Source organism: Chiroxiphia lanceolata, chromosome 3 (assembly GCF_009829145.1).
Source record: "Chiroxiphia lanceolata isolate bChiLan1 chromosome 3, bChiLan1.pri, whole genome shotgun sequence".
NCBI classification, from domain to species: domain Eukaryota; kingdom Metazoa; phylum Chordata; class Aves; order Passeriformes; family Pipridae; genus Chiroxiphia; species Chiroxiphia lanceolata.
Window position 1 is genome coordinate 1,104,525 of NC_045639.1, and position 26,250 is coordinate 1,130,774.

The 26,250-nt window shown below is 56.3% G+C and overlaps 1 protein-coding gene and 1 long non-coding RNA gene across 2 annotated transcripts; both read right to left on the reverse strand.

Annotated features, from left to right (window-relative positions):
- Positions 1 to 4,281: 4,281 nt before the first annotated feature.
- Positions 4,282 to 10,218, reverse strand: LOC116784342. Its single transcript, XR_004356029.1, has 3 exons — positions 9,929 to 10,218; positions 5,489 to 5,547; positions 4,282 to 4,495 (listed from the first exon to the last, which is right to left on the reverse strand). It is a non-coding gene; the product is annotated as an uncharacterized LOC116784342 (long non-coding RNA).
- Positions 10,219 to 12,269: 2,051 nt separating this feature from the next.
- LOC116784620 (two pore calcium channel protein 1-like) lies at positions 12,270 to 24,821 on the reverse strand. The gene is given in 20 exon segments (XM_032683413.1): positions 12,270 to 12,764; positions 13,571 to 13,689; positions 14,022 to 14,135; positions 14,432 to 14,522; positions 14,759 to 14,978; positions 15,521 to 15,590; positions 15,874 to 15,961; positions 16,246 to 16,310; positions 16,697 to 16,882; positions 17,945 to 18,089; positions 18,811 to 19,012; positions 19,885 to 20,011; positions 20,675 to 20,776; positions 20,939 to 21,057; positions 21,807 to 21,844; positions 21,847 to 21,922; positions 22,150 to 22,278; positions 23,160 to 23,274; positions 24,398 to 24,480; positions 24,639 to 24,821. Coding segments are annotated over 20 exon segments (2,256 nt in total). The 5' UTR covers positions 24,660 to 24,821; the 3' UTR covers positions 12,270 to 12,618.
- Positions 24,822 to 26,250: the final 1,429 nt, after the last annotated feature.

The window sequence follows — 26,250 nt, forward strand, 5'->3', positions numbered from 1 at the left end:
TCCCGACCTCTCCCCCGTCCCCGCTCCGCTGCACACTCCGATCCCCCCTGTCCCCCGCTCCGTCCCCCTCTCCCCCCGGGCCGTGTCCCCGCAGCCGCGGGCTTGGGGGCGCCGGTTTTAATAAAGCCGCGAGGGCCGGAGCGGCGCCCCCTTGGATCCCCCCACGGGGCCGGACCCGCTCGGCGGGTCCCCCCTGCAGTTGCCAAGCACCGCCCGACACCGCCGGGGCTCCGGCCCGTCCCGACATCACACGGGGGGCTCCGGCGGGTGGGGGGACAACGGCTGCGGGTTCGATCTCGGGAATAGACCTCAGCGTCTATTCCCGGGACCGAACCCGGGAGCCGTTTGGGGGCGGGGGGAGGCGGGGGGGCAGGGGGTGAGGGCCCCCTCCGGAGGAGGGGCTCGGGGAGGGGGGAGGAGGGAGGGGGGAGGAGGGCGGGGGCAGGGGGACCCCCCTCCAGAGGAGAGGGGTCCCGGGCTGGGAGGGGAGGAGGGGGGAGTTCCCCCCTCCGATCCCCCCCAGCCCGGGGCTCCCTCCCCCGGGGGGCGGTCGGGGGCGGGGCCCCCTCCGGAGGGGGGGGTTCCCCGGGGAGGGGGGGGTTAGGGAGGGCCCCCCCCGAGGGGGGGGGTCCGGGGAGGGGGGGGGGGGGGTTTGGGGGAGGGGGGGAATTCCCCCCCCCCCCTCCAATCCTCTCCTCTCCCCGGGCCCCTTCCTCCGGGGGGGGCTTCCCCCGACCCCCCTTCTCGGGACCCCCCTCCTCCGGACAGGGCCCCGCGGGGGGGGGGGGGGGAAGGGGGGGGGGGGGGGGGGGGGGGCAGCAGGTGGGGTCACGTCACTGCTGGCGGCGTGATCAGAATTCAAGCAGTGCACCCCCCCTCGCGACCCCCCCCCCCCCCCCCCCCCCCCCCCCCCCCACCCCCCCCCCCCGCGCGGGGCCCCTGTCCGGAGGAGGGGGGGGGGTCCCGAGAATGGGGGGGTCGGGGGAGCCCCCCCCCGGAGGAAGGGGCCCGGGAGGGGAGAGGATTGGAGGAGGGGGGGGGAATTTCCCCCCCCTCCCCCCAACCGCCCCCCTCGCCCGGACCCCCCCTCCGGGGGGGGCCCTCCCTACCCCCCCCTCCCCGGGACCCCCCCCTCCGGAGGGGGCCCCGCCCCCGACCGCCCCCCGGGGGAGGGAGCCCGGGCTGGGGGGGATCGGAGGGGGGGAACTCCCCCCTCCTCCCCTCCCACCCCGGGACCCCACTCCTCCGGAGGGGGGTCCCCCCGACCGCCCCCGGGGAAGGGGGTCCCGGGCTGAGAGGGATCGGAGGGGGGAACTCCCCCCTCCTCCCCTCCCAGCCCGGGACCCCTCTCCTCCGGAGGGGGGTCCCCCTGCCCCCGCCCTCCTCCCCCCTCCCTCCTCCCCCCTCCCCGAGCCCCCTCCTCCGGAGGGGGCCCTCACCCCCTGCCCCCCCGCCTCCCCCCGCCCCCAACGGCTCCCGGGTTCGGTCCCGGGAATAGACGCTGAGGTCTATTCCCGAGATCGAACCCGCAGCCGTGTCCCCCCACCCGCGGAGCCCCCCCGTGTGATGTCGGGACGGGCCGGAGCCCCGGCGGTGTCGGGCGGTGCTTGTGAACTGCAGGGGGGGACCCGCCGAGCGGGTCCGGCCCCGTGGGGGGATCCAAGGGGGGCGCCGGCTCCGGCCCTCGCGGCTTTATTAAAACCGGCGCCCCCAAGCCCGCGGCTGCGGGGACACGGCACGGGGGAGAGGGGGACGGAGCGGGGGACAGGGGGATCGGAGTGTGCAGCGGAGCGGGGACGGGGGAGGAGGAGGAGAGAGGGGGATAGGGGGCTACGTGGAGAGGTCGGGAGGGGGATCGCGGGACACGAGGGAGCGGGGCGGGGAGGGGGAAGCCGGGTCTGGAGTGACAGATGGGGTGGAGGGAGGAGAGGGAAGGAAGGAGGAATAGAGGGGGATCGGGGTGCGCAGGGGAGCCGGGAGGGTTGGAGAGGGGAGAGCGGGTGGTGGGGGACAGGGAGGGTGGGCGGAGATCGGAGAGAGGGGGAATAGAGAAGGGGGGGGTCGGACTGGACAGCGGGGAAGGGACAGGGAGGAAGGAGGGGCTGGGGGGTTCAGGGGGTGTTAGCAGGGAGAGAGGGACTGAAGGGGGAGAGCGGCTCGGGAGGGGGAAGTGGGATAGGGCGAGAGAGGAAGGAGAGAGGTTTGGGGTGAGGAAGAAGAGGTAGAGGAGAGGTATAGGGGGAGAAGAAGGAGAGGTAGGGGGGAAAGAAGGGGAGGTAGCGGGGCAGAGAGCTGGGAGCCCGGGGCTACCCACCGCCCTCCCCGCGCACTCCGGGAGCAAATGGCGCCGGGAGCACTTCCCGGGGCTCAAATCACCTCGGTCCCGCCCCGCGCAGCCGCTCTGGGACCCCCCGCACCTGTGCGGGCCCCTCCCCGCTCACCTGGGCCGGCCCCGCCCCGCCCCGGCCCCGCCCCGGCCCCGCCCCTGCGGCGGCCGCTCCTCCGGGAGCTGCGGGACCATCGCTCGGGGCGCGGGGCGGCAGGAGCGAGGCGGGATCGGGGCTGGCATCGGCACCGGGGTCACCCCAGCCCGGCCGGTGCCGCTCCCGGGCCGAGCCCGACGGGCGGGGCTGGGTTCTGCTTCCAGCCCCCGAACGCAGCACTCGGGCTCTGCTCCGAGCCCCAAAAACCGCCCCGGGAGCCCCGTTGCATCCCCAAAACTCGGCACCGGGGCTCTGCCCCCGGCCCCAAATGTAGCCCCGAGTCGCTGGTGCTGAGCTCGAAATGGGGCCGGGGGAGCCCGGGTTTGGGCTGTGCCGACGGCAGGACTTAGAGCTGAGAAACAGAAGCTCCCGCTGCCCAAAGGAGCCCGATTGGAGCTCCAAAACACGGGATTTGGCTTACTTCAACCCCCCAGAACGCAGCACTCCGTCTCTGTGAAGACCCAGTTGCTGGCTGGCTGACCCTGCTTTCATGATCCCAAAACACAGGACCTACTCTCTTTGTGATCCCAAATGCCCCCCGGCTGACCCTGGTTTGAAGCCCCAAAACACAGTGTGGGGTCTGTTTCTGACCTTGGCCAAATCGGACCCGTTTGGAGCACTTGGTCTCCATCTCTGAGCCCAGGACACACAGCACTCGGTCTCTGCCTTAAGCCCCCAAAAGGCAGCACTTGGTCCCCTTTTGGGAGCCCAACACACTGGCTGAGTGACCCTGGACGCAGGACTTAGTCACTGGTTCTCGAGCCCCCAAAATGCAGCACTTGTTCTGCCTGGGTGAGACCAAACACGCGGGACTCAGTCTTCTGCCTCAGGGCCTGAAAGCAGCACCCAATCGCTGTTTCTAAGCACCCAAATTGGCCACATGAGCCCGGTTTCAAGACTGCAAATGCAGGACCTTAATCTTGCTCTGAGCCCGATTTTTATGCCCCCAAATTGCAGCACTCGGTTTGTCTTTGTGAGCCCAAAAAATTGACCGAGCGAGTCCGGCTCTGAGCCCCCAAAACGCAGCTCTGGGACTCTCTTTGCGAGCCCGAGTGAGTCACTCTGGTTCCGAGCCCCCAGAAGTGTCCCAGGTGGAATACGGGGACCAGCAGCCACTCGCTTATCCCCCCTCCAGGGGGAGATCAGAGACAAAAATGCAGCTCGTGGGGTGAGATCAGAACAGTTTAATAAGGGACACGGAGAAAACCAGAAGAATTTAATATTAATGACGATCCATAACAGCAATGACAGTGACAGCAGCGGCAGCGACGAGAACAATGAGAAGGGGCGGCCCGGAGGAGCCGCGCTCACCGAGACGGGACGGACACGGCCTGGTGCCGCCCCACAAACTCCTTGTATGGGCATCGCCCCGCCCCACACGCTCTTTGTGAGGGCATCGCCCCGCCCCACACGCTACTTTTATGGATATCACCACGCCCCACATGTTCCTTTTATGGATACAGTCCCGCCCCGACACTCCTTTTATGGATGTCGTCCCGCCCCACACGCTCCTTTTATGGATGTCATCCTGCCCTAGCACTCCTTATATGGGCATCGCCCCACCCCACACGCTCCTTTTATAGCCATCGCCCCGCCCTACAAGCTCCTTGTATGGACGTAACCCCACCCCGCAGGTTCCTTTTATGGGCATCGCCCCGCCCCACAATCCCCTTTTATGGACACAGGCCCACCCCACACTCCTTCTATGGGCACCGTCCCGCCCCCGGAGCTCTGAGTCACCCCGGTCACCGCCCCCATAACCCTATTACGTCCCCGTCCCGCCCCTCCCGCTGTCCCTCATCCCAGTCCCGCCCCTCCCGCTCCCGGTTGCCGATGTCCCGCCCGGTCTCCCCTCCCGCATTCCCGGCGGGATCGGACGCTCCCGGCCGAGGGCAGCGCTCCGGGCAAGTCGCGCCGGGGACAGTCCGCGGGGGATTGAAGCTGGACACTCGCAGGTTTCGCTGGGCACAAACCCCAGTGCTTTTGGGCACCTCTTGCTCCAGGGCTTTTCCCTGTGGGAAGAGGACAATTAGTCTTTCCAATGACCCGATGGCCAGAGGGGGGGGGAAAACTCTCAGCGTTCCCTAAACACCTCCAGCACTTCCAGATCCACCTGGGCCAGAGGAAGGTGTCCCTGCCCAGGGAGTGGCACTGCAGGAGCTTTAAGGTCCCTTCCAACCCAAACCAGCCCAGGATTCCATCACCATTCCACCATTTCCCTCTGCATTTATTGCCCATCGCTTCCTCCCCCAATTCAAATTCTCAAATTTGGGGGCTTTGTTAAAGGATTAATTTTAAGATGATTCCAGGAGAAGAAAAGGGGAGTGGAAAACATACAGGAATCACTCCAGCACCCGTGGAATCCTTATTCATTGGAAGCACATTCCCTCAGCTCTCTCCTTCTTTCTTTTCTCCTGCAAAACCTTATGGTCAGACAGTTCCCCAGACAGATCTGGCATTACCAGCTTTGCTCTGTCAGAGCCAGGGGACGTTCACAAGACCTGTTCCTCTGCATTTTGCCAGTGGGATTTTCCCATTTTTCAGCAGACCAGACATCATTTTTGTAGCTCCCTAGGACATTTCTGGAGCTGACCTGGGACTGAGGACACAGCACAGCACAAGGGAACAACAGATTTCCCTCCCAAATATTTCCTGGCCTCTCCAGAACACCTCGAGATTTAGGGCCAATATTTTTCCCACCCCTCCACTGCTGATTCCCCTCATTTTTACCCCAAAATCTTCATGCTGGACCCTCCATACTAACACAGATGTGACCCCACAGTGTCCATCCTGTCCCCTGTAGGGCCCTGGGGACACAGGGAGGTCCCTTTGCCCACAGGGCTTTTCTCCTGCCCCCCTCCAGGGGGGAACAGCTGCAAAGGCAAAGGCACAAAGAGAAGATCTATCAGCCAAAGGCAGAGAAAAGGGCAAAAGCTTCTGAAAACATTTCTGTAACCTGACTGATAATTATTTCCAGTTTCCCAGGGAGAACCCCACAAACTCACAGCCTGACAGTCCCCTGCAGCTGGAGCTCAGCAAATGGACAGAGAGGCAATTCCACCATCTAAAAGGAAAAAAGAAGAAGGGAATGGTGATTTATTTTGCTTTAAAGTTATTGGAAGTTGGTTTTCTCCAGAAGAAATTAAGGAATTGCTGCAGGACAACCTGCCCCAGCCCCACTCTGGGCCAGGTTGAGCACAAGGCACTGGGCTGGACAGGGAAGGACCTTCCCGTAACTGCTGCAGCTGGAGGGGGATCCAGCTACCAAGGGAACCCTGGGAACAGTTTACAAACACTCCCCCTCCCTGCTACTCACTCCTTCCTTACACATCCATGGTACAGCTTTACTCCACCCTTTGTTCCCAACAACAGCTCTCCAGCCCCAATCCCAGCTCCTGCAGACACAAACTGAACACACCTGAGGCCATGGTTCCATCAGCACCTGGAATTCCGAGCTCCCTGTTCCCTGGAATGCTCATCCCAACACTCCCAGCAATCTCACCTCAGCCCACAGGCTCTCTGTCCTCCCAGGCAAACCCAGCCCGCTGGGACACAGCTCTGGCACCGCCTTTCCTCTCATTCCTGCTCTCCTGCAAACCCCCAGGGAAATCCAATCCCTCAGACCCTGCAGCCCTGGACACGAGGCCAAATGGAGCCCAACTCAGATCCCAGTGCCCTGGACAAGTGTGTTCCCCGAGCACAATCCCGCGGATCCATCCAGCCCATCCATCCCTCGGTCCTTTCCCTGCTGGGTCTCCCAAACCCTCCCGGCCCCGCCCGGCTCCGTCCCGTGACCGGGGCACCCTCGGATTGTGCCCCACAGTCTCCGCCTGGCGGACACGGCCGGTACTGCAGCCCCGCCACGACCGGTGCTGCAAAGGACCCCCCGCGACCCCTCTACAGCCCCCCTGCCCTCCCTGACACCTCCACAGCCCCCTGCCCCTCCCTGACACCTACACAGCCCCAAACCGGGCCCTGCCCAACAAAGCAGAGACAGAGCTTGGCCTCACTGCACCCACGGGCAAAGCAACAACTCAAGGGACACCCCAAAATTAGCCCCTCCTGCCCACGGCTCAGAACCTCAAGTCACCCCCAAACACTCACTCTCTGCCCACCACATTACCTGAACTTTAACACCCCACATTTTCCAGACCTGCCCACCACTCATCACCTCAGTTGACCTCAACAGCTTCATTCACTCCCCGCAAAGACTCAACCTCCTTTTATGTCCCAAAACCTGCCCTTCCAGCCCACAACTGGTCACCTTGTCTTTAACACAAGATCTTCCTTCTCTCCCCCACAGATCACCTCAGATTTAACCCCCACACTTTTCTCTACCTGCACACTACTGATTAACTCCTTTTTACCTCCAAAGGTTCATTTCCTACCCTGCAGATTTTCTCAGCTTTTACCCCCACAACTTTCTTTACCTGCCCACTACTGACAGCCTCTGTTTACCCCAAAATCTTCCTTCTCTCTCCTACACACTGCCCCACATTTTACCTCAAAATTTTCCCTACCTGTCCACTGCTGATTACCTCTATTTTACCTCCAAATCTTCATTCTCTACCATGGATACTCTCTCCTATCTCACACCCAGAACTTTTCCTTCCAGCCCACTACTGATTACCTCTCTTTTAGCACAACATTTTCATTCTCTCTGCTACAGGTTGCCCCAGATTTTAACCCCCAAAATTTCCCTACCTCTCCACATCTCATCACCTCATTGATACCTAAATATGTTCAATCTTTACCCCAGAGATTATTGCAAGTTTACTCTCAGAACTTTCCCTGCATGCCCACTGCTCACTGCCCCAGTTCACATCTCAGTGCTCATTCTCTCCCCTGCAAATAACATCCAGTTTCACCCCCACTTTTCTCCTTCCTCTACAGAAGTAACTTTATCTTTGTTACCCCAAAACTGGGCATTCTCTTCCCGACAAAACCCCTCAGCTCTTCCCTCACAAACATCCCCTATTTATTCCCTGGAGGTGAACTCACATTCTGTCTCCACGCTCTCCACTCACCCTTCAGAGTTACCCCACAGTGTCCATCCTGTCCCCTGCAGGGCCCTGGGCACACGGGGAGGTCCCTTTGCCCACAGGGCCTTTCTCCTGCCCCCCTCCAGCCCCAGGCTCCTCCACTCGCTCTCTCCAGCCTCGCCGTCCCACACCAACCCACAGCCAGCTCAGGCAGGGAAATGACACCAGGGAACAGCTGCAAAGCCAAAGGCACAAAGAGGAGATCTATCAGCCAAAGGCAGAGAAAAGGGCAAAGGCTTCTGAAAACATTTCTGCAACCTGACTGATAATTATTTCCAGTTTCCCAGGGAGAACCCCACGAACTCACAGCCTGACAGTCCCCTGCAGCAAGAGTTCAGCCCATGGACAGAGAGGCAATTCCACCACCTAAAAGGAAAAAAGAAGAAGGAAATGGTGATTATTTTGCTTTCAAGTTAGTTGAAGTTCTTAAAACATATCAACACTTGCTCTGGACTTTTGGTGGGCAGGTTGTTAATGCTGATGAGAATGATGCTTTCTGGGGCAGGACCAACTGAGTTCCCAAGTTCTGTTCCTGCCCAAGGGCTGATTGGCACAGGAGAAAACCTCTTCCAAGAAGTGCTTTTGTTCCATGTCACAACATCTGCCCAGCCTCTTCCCTGGGGACAGTGCCAGGCTGGACACAGGCACACGGAGCTCTCAGCACTCTCTTCTCCAAACACACTTATGGGCTTCTTTGCAAACTGCCTCTGCCACTTCGTTTTCTCCTGGAGAAATTAAGGAATTGCTGCAGTCTGAGCCAGGCTGAGCACAAGGCACTGGGCTGGACAGGGAAGGACCTTCCCCTGACTGCTGCAGCTAGAGGGGGATCCAGCTACCAAGGGAACCCTGGAAACAATTTATAAACACTCCTCTTCCCTGCTACTCACTCCTTCCTTACACATCCATGGTACAGCTTTACTCCACCCTTTGTTCCCAACAACAGCTCTCCAGCCCCAATCCCAGCTCCCACAGACACAAACTGAAAACACCTGAGGCCATGGTTCCATCAGCACCTGGAATTCCGAGCTCCCCGGTCCCTGGAATGCTCATCCCAACACTCCCAGCAATCTCACATCAGCCCACAGGCTCTCTGTCCTCCCAGGCAAACCCAGCCCGCTGGGACACAGCTCTGGCACCGCCTTTCCTCTCATTCCTGCTCTCCTGCAAACCCCCAGGGAAATCCAATCCCTCAGACCCTGCAGCCCTGGACACGAGGCCAAATGGAGCCTGACCCTGATCCCAGTGCCCTGGACAAGTGTGTTCCCACGAGCACAATCCCGCGGATCCATCCAGCCCATCCATCCCTCGGTCCTTCCCCTGCCGGGTCTCCCAAACCCTCCCGGCCCCGCCCGGCTCCGTCCCGTGCCAGGGGCACCCTCGGATTGTGCCCCGCAGTCTCCGCCTGGCGGACACGGCCGGTACTGCAGCCCCGACACCGCCGGCGCTGCAAAGGACCCCCCGCGCCCCCTCCACAGCCCCCCTGCCCTCCCTGACACCTCCACAGCCCCCCTGCCCTCCCTGACACCTCCACAGCCCCCCTGCCCTCCCTGACACCTCCACAGCCCCCCTGCCCTCCCCGACACCTCCACAGCCCCCCCTGCCCTCCCTGACACCTCCACAGCCACCCTGCCCTCCCTGAAACCTCCACAGACCCCGTGCCCTCCCTGCCCCCACCACAGCCACCCTGCCCTCCTTGCCAGCCCCACAGCCCCTCTCCCCTCCCTCACACACAGCCCCAAACCCAGGCCCTGCCTGACAAAGCAGAGACAGGGCTTGGCCTCGCTGCACCCACGGGGCAAAGCAACAACTCAAGGGACACCCCAAAATTAGACCCTCCTGCCCACGGCTCAGAACCTCAACTCACCTCCAAACACTCACTCTCTGCCCACCACATTACCTGAACTTGTGTAACACCCCACATTTTCCAGACCTGCCCACCACTCATCACCTCAGTTGACCTCAACAGCTTCATTCACTCCCTGCACAGAATCAACCTCCTTTTAAGCCCCAGAACTTGCCCTTTCAGCCCATGATTGATCACCTTGTTTTCAACACAAGATCTTCATTCTCTCCCCCACAGATCACCTCAGATTTAACCCCCACACTTTTTCTCTACCTTCACACTACTCATTAACTTTTTTACCTCCAAAGGTTCATTTCCTACCGTGCAGATTTTCTCAAGTTTTACCCTGCACAACTTTCCTTACCTGCCCACTACTGACGGCCTCAGTTTACCCCAAAATCTTCCTTCTCTCTGCTACACACTGCCCACATTTTAACCCAAAATTTTCCCTTCCTGTCTATCAGCCAAAGGCAGAAGAAAAGGCAAAGGGTTCAAAAAACACTTCTGCAACCTGACTGATAATTACTCCCAATTTCCCAGGGAGAAGAACACAAACTCACAGCCAACAATGCCTGATAGTCCCCTGCAGCCGGAGCTCAGCACATGGACAGAGAGGCAATTCCAACATCTAAAAGGAAATAATAAGAAGAGAAGGCTGATTTATATTGTTTTATAGTTCGTCAAGTTCTTCAAACCAAACCAACACTTGCTCTGGGTTTCTGTTGGGGGAATAACGAGCAGTGGGCACAGCTCAGGTCATTAATGCCGACTTCAGTGACACTCTCTGGGGCCAGACCAGCTCACTTCCTGAGTTCAATTCCAGCCCAAGGACTGATCCGCACAAGAGAAAACCTCTTTTCCCGAAGCCCCCATTCCAGCGGCACCATTCCCACCCCCGGCAGCGGGTCCCATCCGGGCCGTGTCCCGCTGGGCGCCCGCAGTCTCCGCCTGGCGGACACGGCCGGTACTGCAGCCCCGACAACCGCCGGCGCTGCAAAGGACCCCCCGCGACCCCTCCACAGCCCCCCTGCCCTCCCTGACACCTCCACAGCCCCCCTGCCCTCCCTGACACCCTCCACAGCCCCCCTGCCCTCCCTCACACACAGCCCCCGCTGTTCTTAGCATGTTCTTAGCATGTTGTGATTTTTCACATGGTAGCATGTTCTTGGCACGACGTTAGCATGTTCTTAGCATAATTTTCTTGTCATGTTTTTGGTATGACGTGATTTTCCACATGTTTTTAGCATGTTCTTGGCATGTTCTTTGCATTGATGGGAAAACCCGGGCTGGATTCCGCGGACTATGGAATGGATTGGAAACCCCGGACTGGATGATTTTCCCGGAGCACGGAATGCATGGGAAACGCCGACTAGGTTAAAAAAAAAAATAAACAAATAAAAATAAAATGAAGGGCCCCAGCTCGGGACCGCCGCCCGGGGCTGCAGCGCCGCCGCCGCCCGCTCGCCCTCCCTCCTCCCGCCAGAGGAGCTCCCGGCACAGCCCGGTAGCCTGGGCGTACCGCTCAGGAGCTCGCTTTTGGATTGGTGTGTCTTTGATTTTCTTCTCTCCTGGCTTCTGGGGGGATTTTGTACTTGATTTCACTTCGCATTTTAGAAAGCCCGCCTGGAGTCGCCGAGAGAACCAGAGCTTTGGTTGCCGGGATAGACCGAGGCGGTGCAAGGGCTGCCGCGACAATTGTGGACTTTAATGGGGTTTTTTTGTTGTATTTTAAAATTTTAATTCATCGTTAAATGCTGTTATTATTTTCTTTAAAGCCCGTGGAAACTGGCCACCCCCCCGCCCCCGGCCGGTCGCCGCGCCTGCCCTGTCCGGCAAGCCGCCATTTTGTTGTACGGAATATACAAGGGGGGGCATACGTTACCCAGACCGTGGCGGCCGCCATTTTGTTGTACGGCGATTCTGGGGGGCTGGCGCAGGGGGTGCGCTTGGATTTCAGCGAGCCGGCGGCCACCGGCACCAGGGAGACGAAAACCGACACTGGGGAGAAGAGAACCGGCGCCGGGGAGAAGGGAACTGGCAGCCGACGCAGTCCCGCCGAGCCCCGGGCGAGAGGGTGCAGAGCAGGGAGGGAGGGGGCACAGAAGCTCAGCAACCCCCGCCGCCTCCCCATTGGCTGCCGTGAACCTGGCATCGCTCTCTGGTTGGTCACTGCGCGGCTCGCACCGCCTCCCTCACGGTTCCATTGGCTGCTCTCTCTGTCAGTCCCGGCAGGACCCAAGGGGTTGACTTGTGAAAAGCCTGACGGAAGCATTGGACAACTGTCTCCAACGTTCCTTACCACGGGAAGGATTAAGGAGGTTGTAAAACCCCCTCTTTTCGTTTGATCCAGAAAAACCAGACGGAACTAAAGAAACCCCAGCCCCTGACACGGGTCACAAGTTAGGAAAGAGACTCAGAGCCACAGGAGGAAAGCTAAGGAACAGGTGAAGTCCCAAGGAAATCCCATGTCTTCCAACATCCTGCTCGTGTTGCCTACGCTGCTCCCTGCATATGAGACCTCCACACTCCACATCTAATTCAGGGAACACTAACTCTGCTCCGAGCTGGGAAACGAGAGAGTGACAACAAACATTTTTAAGTCATTCCAGCCTCCACAGTGCCCTGGCCTGGGAGGAAGCCCTTCCTATCAAGCCCCTTGGAGTTTTCTTCCCTGGCACTTGCCTTGCTCCCAGCTTTGAAAAGTTTGTCTTGGGCCAAAAAAAAAAAAACAAACCAGGAGAAAACCAAACCCAAACCCAATCCCATTGGGATTTCTCCCAGCCCTGGGCTGTGCACTCAGCAGCATCAGAGTGAGGAGCAGCCCCCCTCCTGCCCCCACTCCATCCCTGTTCCCAGGACCCCAAGCCCTCTCCCACCAGTAACTCCAAGACACTCCATTGTTTTTTGCACACTGCTGGATTTACTGTGCTCCAGAGCCTCTTCCCTCAGTGTACACTGCTCCAGAGCTGCATAGGAAAGTGCTGCCATACAGAGTTCCAGTTACAAAAGTACTTATCCCACAATATCCTGACTCCGGCACAGCCGGATCCCCCGACCTCCCTCCGCCTTCCAATCCCAGCATTTATACACTGGACATGGGATAAAGCTCCTTTACATGACGGAGCTGGTTTTGGGGCACCAGCTGCCCCTTCCACTGTGTGACCCAGACCCCACACATGTGAGCAGCCAGGGAACAAAACTCCAGGGACTTGGACAGCCGGGAATCGGCTCCTCCTTCCCGATCCGGCCCTCACGCCGCACTCTCGGAATTAGGATTCCTGGGAACAGCAGCACTGGGGGACAAGTTCAGGATCTCTTCAAAGGAAGGGCCTTCGTCCTCCAGGGGAATCTCTGCCTCAAACATGCGCTGGAGCAGAGCATCCACCGTCCTGTATCCTGGGGGGACAAGAAAATCCCCCAGATTACATTCCAAGGGATATATACTTCACATATATATATAAAGTATATAATACTTATATTTCTACTTTATAAATATTCAGAAATACTTATATAAATAGTTGTAAATATTTATAAATACTTATATTTATACTTTAAGCACTGTGGGTGCTCGTCAAGGATAAAACCATTATTTAGGATTTTGAGGCCCCCCCCCTATTCTCACACATAAGACCACTATTTAGGGTTTTGACCCCTTCTATTCCCTCACAATGGACACCTGATCCCAGACAGCCCAGAGGGATCTTGAAGAGCTGCTGAGGAACAGCAAGAGAGCCAGGAGAAGAAGGAAAAGTAGTAGCAGAAAGGAGGATATAGTCACCCCGTGATCCAAGCCAGGAGGAATGCAAAGTCCATAGAGGAAGGAGAAAGGAAAGCAGGATTCTTGGCAGTGCAGGAACTACTCAGCCAGTGTCTTCAGAAGGTGGTTAAATGAGGACAAGGAACACAGAAGGGCCGACGTAGGAGAGGAAAGGTGCTACAGAAATAAAAAGAAACAGCAAACATTAGTGTCTGCATTTCTCCCCAAAGCCTCCAGGGGGGTTTTAGCTGCTTTTATAGCCCAAAAGGAGTGGGAAGGCTTGGGAGATTCCCCAAAAGGCCTGGACACACTGGAGGGACACACTGGAGGGACACACTGGAGGGACACACTGGAGGGACACACTGGAGGGACACACTGGAGGGACACACTGGAGGGACACACTGGAGGGACACACTGGAGGGACACACTGGAGGGACACACTTACTTTTGGAGGCAATTTTAAACACGAGCCCTTTGGGCTGTGGCTTCGTCCCACCTTCCCCCTCGAGTTCGTGCTCGTCACTCTCCATGTTATCGAGGAGCTGTTCATCCTGGAGCTCATCCCTGCACAGGAAGGGCTGGAAGTTACCCTGGGAAGGGGGGCACATCCTATTCCAGGGTCCCACGTGATCCCAGCAGTGATGGGTTCTCCAAGGCAGGGAGAACACCAGCCATGGGGTTAATGCCCAGCACGTCTCCCGTCCTCCAGGCAGGAACCCTGGGCTGGAGATGCCAAGGGAGGACAACGCCCGTGGCCTGCACGGCTGAGGAGCCACAACTTTGTAACAAGGAAGAGGAGGCTCAGCTCACACCTCAACACAGAGGGTGGCTCTTCCCTTCAGTCTCACAGCCCCCGTCAGCCACACCCAGCACTATCCATTTCAGGGGGTACTCACTCCTGAACTCCCATTCCCAGCTCCTGGATTTTCTGCTCGATGGCAGTTTCCACTTCGCTCTTCTCCAGGGAGTACTCCACAAAGAAAGCTTCCAAGATGAAGGACACGAAGATGCTGAAAGAAATGAGGAGCAGAATTACATGGCAGCATTTCCTTACTGGCACCACCGACTGTCTCAGCATTCCCAGGCTCATTTCCCAGCACTCCATCCCCTCCTTCTGTTGGAGATGGGGAGCTCTAAGACACAACAGCACTCAGTGGGGACAAGGACGTAGCAGATCCCTCTGAACATGTCCCACCCATCTCAGGGATGGCACAGCAGGGATGACCCTGGCACCACCAGCAGTGCCCTGGCAGGGGGACAGGCCCCCCCTTGCCTCCAAAGCGGGTGAAACCAACCCAAAACTCACTTGACAATGATTATCACCATCACAATGTGGAAGGCAATGAAGTACAGCTTGGCAGGCTGGACCGTCACGTTGGCAAATCCGTTGGCAAAGAGTGCGGTGGGAGTTAAGGACGAGAGAGGGCAGGAGGAGAACAAGGCGCTGAGGGAGAAACCAGGAAAGACCACCCAAAAACACCCCACACAGCACAGACCACTTCCCCGTTGTCTGTCCGTGTGTAGCGCCGGGGGAAAAGCAGAGCACGGATTCCAGGATAACCCGAGTTGGAAGGGACCCAGAAGGATCACAGAGTCCTGCTCCCCCAGCTCCAGGTGGGACCCCAAAGGATATCGTGCCACTGGTTGACCACGGTGAGCTCCATGAGGACGATGAAGGACGAGGCGAAGTCGTTGAAGTTGTTCTTGCAGTACTTCCCCCGGGCAAACAGGGAATCCTTCAGAGCCGGGTTCCCGCACTCCGGGGCGTGAGGAGCGTTCGAGTCGGCAGGGAAGAACTGGATCTTCCCGTGGAATAGCTCCATGCCAATGATAGCAAACACACAGTACACAACCTGGGAAGAGAAACCCCATCACCTGCTTTCTCCAGCAAGCAGCAAGCTCCAGGGCAAGCTTAGCATCCCAGCAGGTTTCCCCGGTTTCCACAGGCACAGCGAGGTGCTGGGGAGCAGCACAGAGTCCAAGAGACCCAAGCCACCCCACAGCAGCCACCAGGCAGGAATAATAAGCCAAGAACCATAAATACACGGAAAGGAAGCGTTCCCAAATCACAACAGAAGCCAATTCTAGGAAATCATTTGAGAACCAAGTTTCTCATTCAGCCTCTTGCCCAAACCACATTTGATTCCTTCTGATGCAAAGCCAGAACACCTTCACTGCCCCATGGATCTGAGGAAGATCCTGATCCAGCAGGAACCCAGCCCCTCTGCACACATTTGCCTGAGCAATGACCACGGATCAAACGGACACTTACAGTTCCAAGGGCCTGCCATCCAGGGATTTGCATTTACCCCCTTGGAAACAGCACGAGTGGGAGAGTTAAGACACATTCCTGTCAAACTGGAGTGCTTTGAGCTGAGAGACCAGGATTTCTTACCAGAGTCAGCCCACCAAAAGTCAGCATTGTCGGGACGATGTTTATCAGGGTGTTCATGATGACCCGGAACCTACAGCGAACGAGTCACAACACTTGCTGTGGGGAGGCTCTTTGCCACTTTTATTGTCACACCCCAGCCACCAAATGCTCCCCACATAAATAAACCAAGCCTCCAGAGAGGCTGCAGCAACTGGGCTCATCCCAGACATGCCGGGACAAGGCCTTGGGAGGCTTTGTGGAGTGGCCACAAAGGGGCCATGCAGGGCACTCAAGGCACTGTCTCAGCCAAGTTCTGGCACAGAGCACCCACCCCTTCCCCAAAAACCACCTCCCCACCCTGTTCCCTGCGTTACCTCTGAATGCTGTCAACAATCCGGATCAGCCGGAGCACTCGGAGGATGAACACGATGTCCAGGATCTGCTGGCTGTTGTACTTTGTGGCTAAGAAAAAAAGACATGTTCGTTATGAAAAATAAGCAGGGAACCGTTAAGATAAAGCTCATCAATTCATTACTATTATGTCCTTGTTAAACACTGTAACAGGGAGCTAAAAAAAAAAAAAAAAAAAAAAAAAGAGAAAGAGAAAGATCGTGTTAGTTCTTAGAAACCCTCCAGGAAGTTCCTTGTCCTGTCCAAAAGCCACCCAAGCCCGAGGTGATGGCAGAAGGCTGATGGAGACCACCAGGATGATGCCCAGGCATGCAGGCTGCTAAAGCTGCACTTACTCGACTTCAGGGTGGCATTGAGAACCGTTGCAGTCAGGGCAGCAAAGATGATGAGAGTGTCAAACCTGGCACGAGGGAAGGCAGCGCTGTTAGATTTGGGGTGATGGGGAAGGGCCTGAAACAAGGAGCGACCCTTCTTCCTCACATCTGTGCCAGGCAGCCCTGTGCCATCTCAGACTGCGGGCAGATGGGGAAGTTTTGTTTAGTAAAACTCCTTCCCTCGCCCACCATCATCACGTGCTGCAGGATCCCCTTGGTCAGGGCAGAGAACAGCAGTGCAGAGCCAGGAAAGAGCACAACATCCTCTGACTCACATCACCACAACACCCCCTGGCACGGGAGTGGGGCAGCCCATCTCTCCGGGAGCCGCTCAGTCCTCGAGGAGCTGAACACAGAGACCTCACCACGCCTCACAGCACCTTCAGCACGAACCCTGTCCCACTCCACTCACCAGTTCCAGAACTGGGTTTTCCCGAAGAAGGCCCTCGGTTCGTACGTGTACACCTTCAGGAGGATCTCGGTGACGTACAGAGCCAGGAACACCCACTCAGCGTAGGAGATGTAAGGGGTCTCCTCATCCAGAGCAATGAAGATGGCGTTTATCAGGATGATCGCATCGTAAGTCCAAACAAAAGCCCTGCAAGAAGAGAGAGAGAGATCGGTTTGTCACTCCCAAGAAGGTCAAAGTTACACAGTCACTTCTGAAGTTCTTTGCCTCTCCTCTCACACATTCTTCACCCATCAGTTCTCCCCAAACCTGAGAGCTTAGGGAAGTTACTGAGGAGTTTAGTTTTCCTCTTGATGCCTGACACAAAAATTGGAGAGTGATGTTAACAAGTCTAGGGAAGTGATTTTTCCCCATCTACTCAGTACTGGAGTGCTGTGTCAGCTGGGCTGCCCAGTACAACAGAGACCTGAACACACTGGAACTAGTGCATCCAAGGGTCACAAATCCAATGGAAGGACAGGACAGCCTGACATGCAGGATATGCTGGGAGAGCTGAGGTTGTCCAGCCTGACAAGGAGAAGGGTCAGGAGCAGCTCAGTATGTCTAAATACCTGATGGGAAGGTGTAGGGAAGATGGAGCCAGACTCTTCCCAGTGGTGTCCAGTGAAAGCATGAGAGGCAAAGGGCACAAGTTGAAATACAGGAACTTCCATTTCAACAAAAAAGGTTTGGTGTTTTTGTTTTTTTTTTTTTAATGGAGGGTGGTCAAACACTGGAATGGGCTACAGAGAAATTATGGAGTCTCCATCTTTGGAGATACTCTATATCCAACTAGACATAGGCCTCAACATTCTACTGCAGCTGACCTTGCTTTGAGCAGGGGGGATCACACCAGACTCTCTCTAGATGTTCCTTCCAACCTCAGCAAGTTTGGAATTCTGGGAAGACCCTGAGGTGAAACAGGGAATTACAGCTCATTGTAAGAGCTGATGAGGCAGCACAAGGCAGCTTTGCTGCAGAGACTGCTGAGGTCAGCTCAGCTTTCAGTGAAGGCCTTAGTCTGGTCCTTCAAGGCAGGCCACAGACCCCATTACACCCAGCACCTGCACTAAAGCTGAACAAGTGGGACTGGACAAGGCAGGAGTTTCTCCACACCACTGAAGTCAGGCAGAGAGCAGAGCTGGTGCACAGAAGCCCAGCCTAAACCTTGTGTGCAGTCTCCAGGTGAGCCTTGGGCCACGGGAGCCTCACCTGTGCCTGACCAGGCCGCGCAGGAGCCGACTGGCTGCCGAGCCGTACACGCGGGGCACCCACCGCGCCAGGGGGTGGCTGCGCAGCTTCAGCGTCACCACCTGGATGTTGAGCAGGTCTGCCAGCTGCACGAAGCTCTTCTTGTCTGCAGCAGGGGAGAGCGTCACACGTCAGTCTGCTGGTGTTAAATAAGAACACAGTGTCTGGCAAAGGCAGATCTGTTCGCAGCGGCAGCGATGCCTGTGCCCCAAGTGGTGTTCGCAACAGGCTGAACGTGGCACTCAAACAGCTCCTCCAACCCATTCCCGGGGGGATTGGCTCAAACCACGGGGCAACAACCACCACAGAATGATCTCACACGAGGAGACTGACCCATCCCTCCCGATATTCCCACACCAGCAGGAGCAGAGCAAGAGGATCTGGAGGACTGCGTGGGGAGCCACTGCTCGGAGGAACCTGATTATAAGGGAGGTTTTCCTTGTCCTGTGCTGGGAACAGGAGGTCCCACACACCAGGGAGAGCTTGGCCTGATGTCAAACACCCATGAAGAGCCACCCAAAGTGTGCATGACATGAACTACAGCACAGGCAGCAAGGATAACCTTTCAGGACTTCAGGAATCTGGAGGGAAGGAGAAAGAAGGGCCTGGAGTCGCCATCCCCGGAGGTGCTCAAGGAATGACTCAGAGTGCTGAGTGCTGCATCCAGCCAGTTGACAAGGTTGGACTGAAGGATCTTGGAGGTCTTTTCCATTTAAAATGATCCTGTTATTCCAAACCATTAGAGACCCCAAGTCCCAGTGCGTAACCCCTCGAAGGATCAGGTTCCCAGTCCCAGTTCCTCCCCACTCCCTCGGGCGTGCGCTCACCTACGAACCCCTTCTGCTCGTCGTCCGAGATGCGGAGCAGCAGCTCCCGGTGGGAGTTGCTGATATCAGGAGCCACCAGCTTGACCAGCTGCTTCCAGCGGGCTTCTCGAACCACCAGCTGCTCTCCCTCCTCTTCCTTCAGGAGGTTGAAGGCCTCGATCATCTTGCGGCGCTTCATGTAGGCGAGTTTACGGATCTCATTCTAGGGAGAACGTCGAGATTCGGGCAGCTCCAGTCACCCATCCCCTCCCTCCTTTTTCCATAAATAATCTTATTTTCACAACACAAAAGGGAGAATAGGCTCAGGGGAACACGCTGGGAGTGATGTTAGACACAAAGTACAGCACAGGGAGTGAGGGTGATGAGAAATGGGTGTTTGACAGGCAGCGCTCCGGAAGGATCAACAGATTTCTGGATGCTGGGAGAGCACTGAAAAAACCGGAAGGAAAGACAAAGGGAAGCATCAAACAGGAAGGAGGTGACAAAGATCATGGGATCTGCACGGTCACAGAAGCAAAGAGGATGTGTCCACACGTGCTGGACACATCCATAAGTGAATACTGCTGAGGTCAGGGTGGAGATCCTCTTCTGCAAGGGACTATGAGCAGGCTAAAGAACCTGGAACCCTGGGGACACCCAGACGGCTTCCTGAGAAACAGCCAGTCCCCTTGTGGGAGCACCCAGGAATTTCCAGCTCTCCCTCTTTGATCACAAATCCCAGACTGCCCCTCCCCAGTAAAGCAAGAATTCTGCTTTACTCAGACTTCCCATTTCCAGTTCCTTTGCTTTCAGAGCACATGCAGTGGCAGAACAAGTGTGCTGTGCACTTAAAAACCGTCTGAGAACAGTTCCCTGCGTGAAGGCAGCATTTCTGAGCTAGGACTAAGCCTCCAAGATACTGCAAAGACATCTGCTTCCTGCCTGTTGGGTTCAAAGCACCCCACAACAGTTCACTGTTCAATTCCAACAGCAGAACTCACAGCAATCCCCCCAGTATGAGACTTCCAAGGGAAAGCCAGAGGTTTCCCTACCAGGTTACAGAGCACAGCAGGCCATTCCCCCTCCAAGCATTACCTTGAGGTGTTTTCTGTAGTTGTTGTACACCACAGCCAGGAAGAGGGACATGAAGATGTAGGTGTTGACGATGACGAAGGCGATGAAGAACAGGGCGTACCAGGAGCTGAAGTCAAATGCTGGCATCCTAGAGAAAGGGGAAAGGGATTGCTGCTTGCTAGGCTGACACACAGGGAAAGAGAATCCCCGAGGAAACAGATTCCCAGCTGGATTTCTAAGTGCTGCTGTGATAGCCAGGCAACACCCAAGCTAAAAACTGCACTAGTTCAGCTAGAGAACAGTTTTCTTCTGCTGGGTTTTCATCCTGGTTTGTCTGACTGAAGTGATGCAGGAGAGAGAGCACAGAGATTAATCTTCTGTCAGTGTGGCCACATTTAAGTGCAAAGACTTGAAGTGATGCCTCAGTCATAAGCTGGTTTTTGCCCTCATACCCTCATTGCACTCAGATCTCCTTTTTTTCCTTGCTCTCAGAGGATGAGCAGCATTTTATTCCTCTGTTTAAATTCCCAGGGTTCCTGTACCATCTCAGTTGTGCTCAGTACACCTCCAGCACACAAACAAACGTGCCATTCCTCCCTGTCCCGCTCTTTGATGGCACCTTCCCAGTGCCAACCAAAACGGGAACCCAGTTAGAGCAGGTGAGGATGGGAAGCCCAACCTCACAGAATTTAAACAGTGCTGTGCAAATAAAGAAGGCTGCATAGCAATATAAACTATTGGCATGAATACATTATATATGTGTGGAAATATCATGGGGAGAAAGACCCCTGATGGTAGAGACATGACATACATGACATCCGGGCTGTTCGCCGTCGTCACCAGCACGTAGAGGTCAAACACAATATCCAGGTAGTTCCTGAAATATGGCAAACCTTCTGCTGTCTGGAGATTCCTAGGAGGAAAAAGGACAGTCTGGAGTTAAGCACTGAGGGAGCTGCACACACCAGCAGTGCTTGCATTCCCTAATAATCGTTTGGAGTCACCGGGCTCCCTCCTGCCCAAACGATCCCACACATTCCCCCCACCCAGCTCTGAGCAAAGGAGGCGTCCACACCTCTCTCCAAAGAGCTTCAGGGCCATGAGGGAGAACATGAGCAGGCTGAACATGAAGAGCAGGAAGACGTAGGTGATCTCTGGCAGCGTGTTGCGGATACTGCGGAAGGCTCTCCGGATCTGCCAGGGGAAGGGAAGGGTTTAGAACCAAAGTAGGACCCCTTTTCCACTCACAATCCCACCTGCATCAAACCCACACATATGGGACAGGCAAGCAAAGCGGGACACAGGTACCAGATGTGCCTGCTCTGTTCTGATAAAACCTGTGCAGGACTCCCAGGCCTCTCCTTGTCGTTCTCCAGGGGAGATCCCAGAAGGAGAGACCCCACCCACATGGCACACAAACTCAGCAAACCAGACAGGGCCCCGAGGCACTGCTGAGATGCCCTTGCTGCCAGGGGACCAGTGAGGGACTGATATCCATTACTCCAGGCCACAAAACACACTGCTCTGAGTCCTAAAGCTCAGCTGCTCCCTCCCCAGGCCCCCACACGACGGTTTACTCATTTGTAAGTCAGGAGCAGAGCAATCTTGGGCAGGAGGGCAAAGATCTCCCCGTGATGAGAGGAATCAGAGTCCAAATCACCCATCTGGGCTACAAGTTGACAACAGCATGACATTTGTTTACTCAGGAGACTTCCAGGAATAAGTAACCTGGCCCCCGACTCGAGGAAGAACAGGTTTGAAGCTTGTGGTGGTGTGAATCCACCTTTTTGTCCATCTCAGCCCACCTCCGAGAGAAACCTTCACTCACAGGACCCCAAATTCTGCCCCTTCTGCACAAAAACCTTTCTGCTACATCCCCTGGATCTCAGAAAGCAGCAGGCTGTCCGAAAGACAGGCCCCCGGACATCCCAGCAGGCCTTTACCTGGCGACTCTCTGCGAAGTTGATCAGGAAGATGGGCTCACAATTCTCGACCATCGGATGCTCCTCACGCCGTACACCTGAGGACCCCATATATGGCCAAGGTCTGTCAGGGATAACTGCAGGAAAAAGAAGGAAAAACCCAGAAGGAATAATGGAAAACAGGTCTGGATGGTGAAGAAAATAGTGTATGCTGACACAAGGCGGGTGCACGCATGACAGGTTTGTGAGAGCTGCTTGTCCTGGATTTCATCAGGTCTGTGATACCAGGAAAGCAACAGGAGGAAAAAAAACACATCCACATTGGCCACTTGGACCTCAGAGGCTCCCCCTGGGGCCAACTCACCAGGATTGCCACCATGATGCAGATGTTCTTGGTGTCCTTCCAGAACACGCTGTGCAGGGTGACCGTGGCAAAGTGTGCCAGGCGGCCGAGGAACACCAGCAGGCACAACACCTCCAGCACGGATGTGACCTGCAGAGGGACAGGAGGGGCTCAGTCAGCACAACCAGGGGCAGCACTACCCCTTCCTGCACAGATGAGGGTGTTCAGGCACAGAAACAACAAGCAGAGGCCGCACAAAGGAGGGGTTTGCTGTCAGCTGTTTTGCACACTCACCTACCTGGCACCGAGCAATAGTTCCAGGCTTCCTTTTGTGGGATTCCCTGCCACAGGCAGGTTAAAGCCAGCAAATTTGGGTTTGCTTAGGATTCAAGGAGCACACCTGTCACAATCACACTGGTGCAGAACAAATAAAGGCTGCAGAGAAGTCAGGCCTAAGAGCAACATTTGTCTTCTACTTTCACACATGAGGGTGGGACTGGAATCGCTCCAAAGGCTGGAATTGTTCTCTGAGATGGAGAACAGCAACATGACTTTGTCCATAGTCATACTGGCCTTTGCTGATGGCCACAATGGCTCCTACAGTCCCTGTCCAGCTCCCATACCCCTTTTTTGTCCCCATTTCAACATATCACAGAATCTCAGAATAGTTTGGGTTGGAAGGTGCTGGAATATGTAAAGTTCATCCAGTGCCACCCCCTGCCATGGGCAGGGACACCTTCCACTAGCCCACATTGCTCCAAGTCCTGTCCAACCTGGCCCTGGACACTTCCAGGGATGGGGCAGCCACTGCTTCTCTGGGTAACCTGTGCCAGGGCCCCATCACCCTCACAGCCAAGAATTTCTTCCCAGCATCCAATTTAAACCCGCTCTCTGGCAGTTTGAAGCCATTCCCCCCTCATCCTGTCCCTCCAGACCCTTGTAAGCAGCCTCTCTCCATCCATTACCTCTTGATACCTCTGACAACTCCTCTCCAGCAGGAAACCCTTGCTGCCTCCACCCCAAAAACTCACCAGGAAGGGGAGTGGGTACACAGCAGGCTCTTCAAACATGGCCAGGGACAAGTTAAGAAAGATGAAGAAGTAGGTGGCTGTTCTCATCATCCAGTGGTTGTAGAGATAATAAAGCCTGGAGAAAGAGGGCAGAGGCACCATAAACAAAGGCTTCAGGGCACATCCCCAGGGGCTCACCAAATGCACTCTGACAGAGCAGCACATGCTATCCCAAACAAATATTTTTGCCAGCCAGGATGTTGGCAATTTGTTTCCAATTATATTATTATACTCCCTTTATATTCCAATGATATTACTATACTCCCGTTTCAAGGAAAAGTTATATGATATATAACAAGAATTACATTCTTTAATATTTATCACGTTATACAAATAGATTATTTGACCTCCCTACAAATATTATTTAATATTATAATATCGAGGTTATAACAACCTGCTTTCAGGTTACTCTTGTAATAACACCATCCAGAGGTGACAATGCAAAACCTGATTGTTTAATCATTCAGGTGTCAGGACCAAATCACATGAAACACTGTTTTCCCAAAGCAGGGAGGCATTACAGCTCCACAGCAGCTCACACCTGTTCAAAGCCTTTGGGACCAACACACTGAACCCTCTCGGTCTCCCAGGAAAAGGATGACTTCGGCGTGCCTGGAGCTGCTCAGCCTCTCCCCAGCACCTCAAAGGGGAGTCACCATCACAGGGGAAACTGTTCTTGGCTTGGGGAATTTCACTTATGACAATTAACGTAAGATTTTAATTACTGTTCCCCCAGCAGCCACAGCCCTTTGTGGAGCACACTCGAGCAGTGGTGCCACACCCCCCGCGGGTTACCTGAACTTTTGGGGTGTGTGATGGGGTGGTGTCACCCGTTCCAAGCCAACAAGTACCGGGTGTGCCCACCTGGCACAGGCTTCTCCCACACGGGGCAACTGTGACCCCCCTGCTACCAAACCCCGCCACTTCCACACAGCTGAGGGGGCCGGCCAAGCCTCCCAAACTCTCCATCCCCGCAGAGGCTTGGGAGACTTTATGTTGTTTTTATTCCTCCAGCAAGACACAAGTTTTTAATTCCCCTTCTCACACTCAACACGCAGATGCGGCTGAGCCCCGTTTTAAGCATTTCAGCTTAAAAGTGGCTTCTGGCAGCCCACGCACCCACCCTCCTCAGCACCCTGCTTTTTTGGGCAGCTCCCTCGTGATTTGGGGGGGGGGGGGGCACGCACAGCCCTCCTTACCTGACCGCCTCGGGGGACGTCTTGAAGGGAATATTCCTGTTGTACTGCGCGTCGGAGACGAACGCTGCTGCCAGCAGCAGGTCCTGCGGGAAGGGAGGGAAAACACGGGAGAGACGGTCAGGAGGTGGTGGTGGTGGGGGGTGTGAGAGTAAGCTCTGAGAAGTTACCGGAGGGAGGAAGAAGGGGGCGAGAAAGGGGTGAGAAGGGGGCGAGAAGGGGACAAGGGACCCCCGGGACGAACCTGCGCGGGCGGCTCGGCCATGGCGGGGGCAGACGCGGCACCTCCCCGGCCCCGCCGCCTTTAACGGGGCCGGTCCCGCCCCGCGGCGCGGCGGAAGCGGGAGGCGGTGCCCGGGATCGGGATCCCGGGGCCGGGGATGGTGCTGGAGGCGCTGCGGCCTCGGGCCGTGCGCTGGGCGCTGCTCGCCGCCTTCGCGGCCGGCGTGGCCGTGGGCTGGCAGGCGGGACGGCTCCGCCGCCGCTTCCTCCGCTGGAGGCAGCGCTACCTCCAGCGCCGCCTCGCCGCTGCCCAGGAAAAGCTGGACGCGGCCTGAGATCCGGGAAAAACGGGAGCCGGGCTCCCCCCCCCCCTCCCACGCCCCGCCGGTGGTGGAGACGGCGTGGGAGCGCTGCTGGGGAAGGATAACACGCGTGGACCGGCGGGGATGCTGGAAAAGGGCGGGATCCGTGGAATAGCAGGGCTGTGAAAGGACGGTAACCGTGGAATAGCAGGGCTGCTGGAAAAGGATAGCATTCATGGAATAGCAGGGCTGCTGGAGAAGGACAGCGTCCATGGAATAGCAGGGCTGCTGGAAAAGGACGGCAACCGTGGAATAGCAGGGCTGCTGGAAAGGACAGCATCCGTGGAATAGCAGGGCTGCTGAAGAAGGACAGCATCCATGAATACCAGGACTGCTGGAGAGGAACAGCAGTCCATGGAATACCAGGGTTTCTCTTCCACCCTTCAGAAGGCAGGATCCCAAAATGTGTCCGACAGGCCTAACAAATACTGAGGATACAGGAGCAATGATACCAAACTTGGAAAGGGCTGCCCAGGGAGGTGGTGGAGTCTCCCCATCCCTGGAGTGTCCAAGGAACAACTGGATGTGGCACTCGGTGCTCCGAGCTGGGTGACAACGTGGGGATCCAGCAAAGGTTGGACTCGATGATCCTGGAGGTATTTTCCAACCCAAATGATTCTGTGGTTCTGTGATTGCCCCATTCCAAGGTAGTCTGCACTTGTCCAGCTCTAAGCCTGCTGCTCTGCCCTTGCCAGGAAGCACTGCTGACACAATAAAGTGGCCAAAATAATGACATGGTGTTCCTGGCTGTGTTTGTTTCTGAAATGAATATGAAAACGTGCCTTATGGCACTTGTAACAACCCTCATTATGGAAGTGCGTGGGGACAGTTAGGTGGTGAAACAGCTCATGTGCTGGCAGGGTGAACCAGCAAATTAATTGTAGGATGTTGGCTTTGGAGGCAGAATTCCTCCTGGCACTTCGGATAAGGAGTTGTGGAGAAGGCTGTAGCATGATCCTTCTTTCCTTCCCATCGTTAGTGAGTTCCAGGAGAGTATTTGTTTGAGTCTGGGAGGTGCCAGGGGATTCAATGCTCGTTGCAGGACGCTGTATTAATGAAGTTTTAAAAGTTCTGGGGTGGAGGGAAAAGCGCCCCTTGAGGGTTGGCGTTGATGATCTCAGAGCTCTTTCTCAACCTTATCGATCCCGTGATTAAGATCACAAAACGCCTAATAATTTGTAGCCAAATAAATGCTCCCGGGGCTCTTTGGTATGAAGGTGGATTTGGAGCTTGGGGAGCTCCTACAGTGGCAGGGCCGGGGGTGTGGTACCG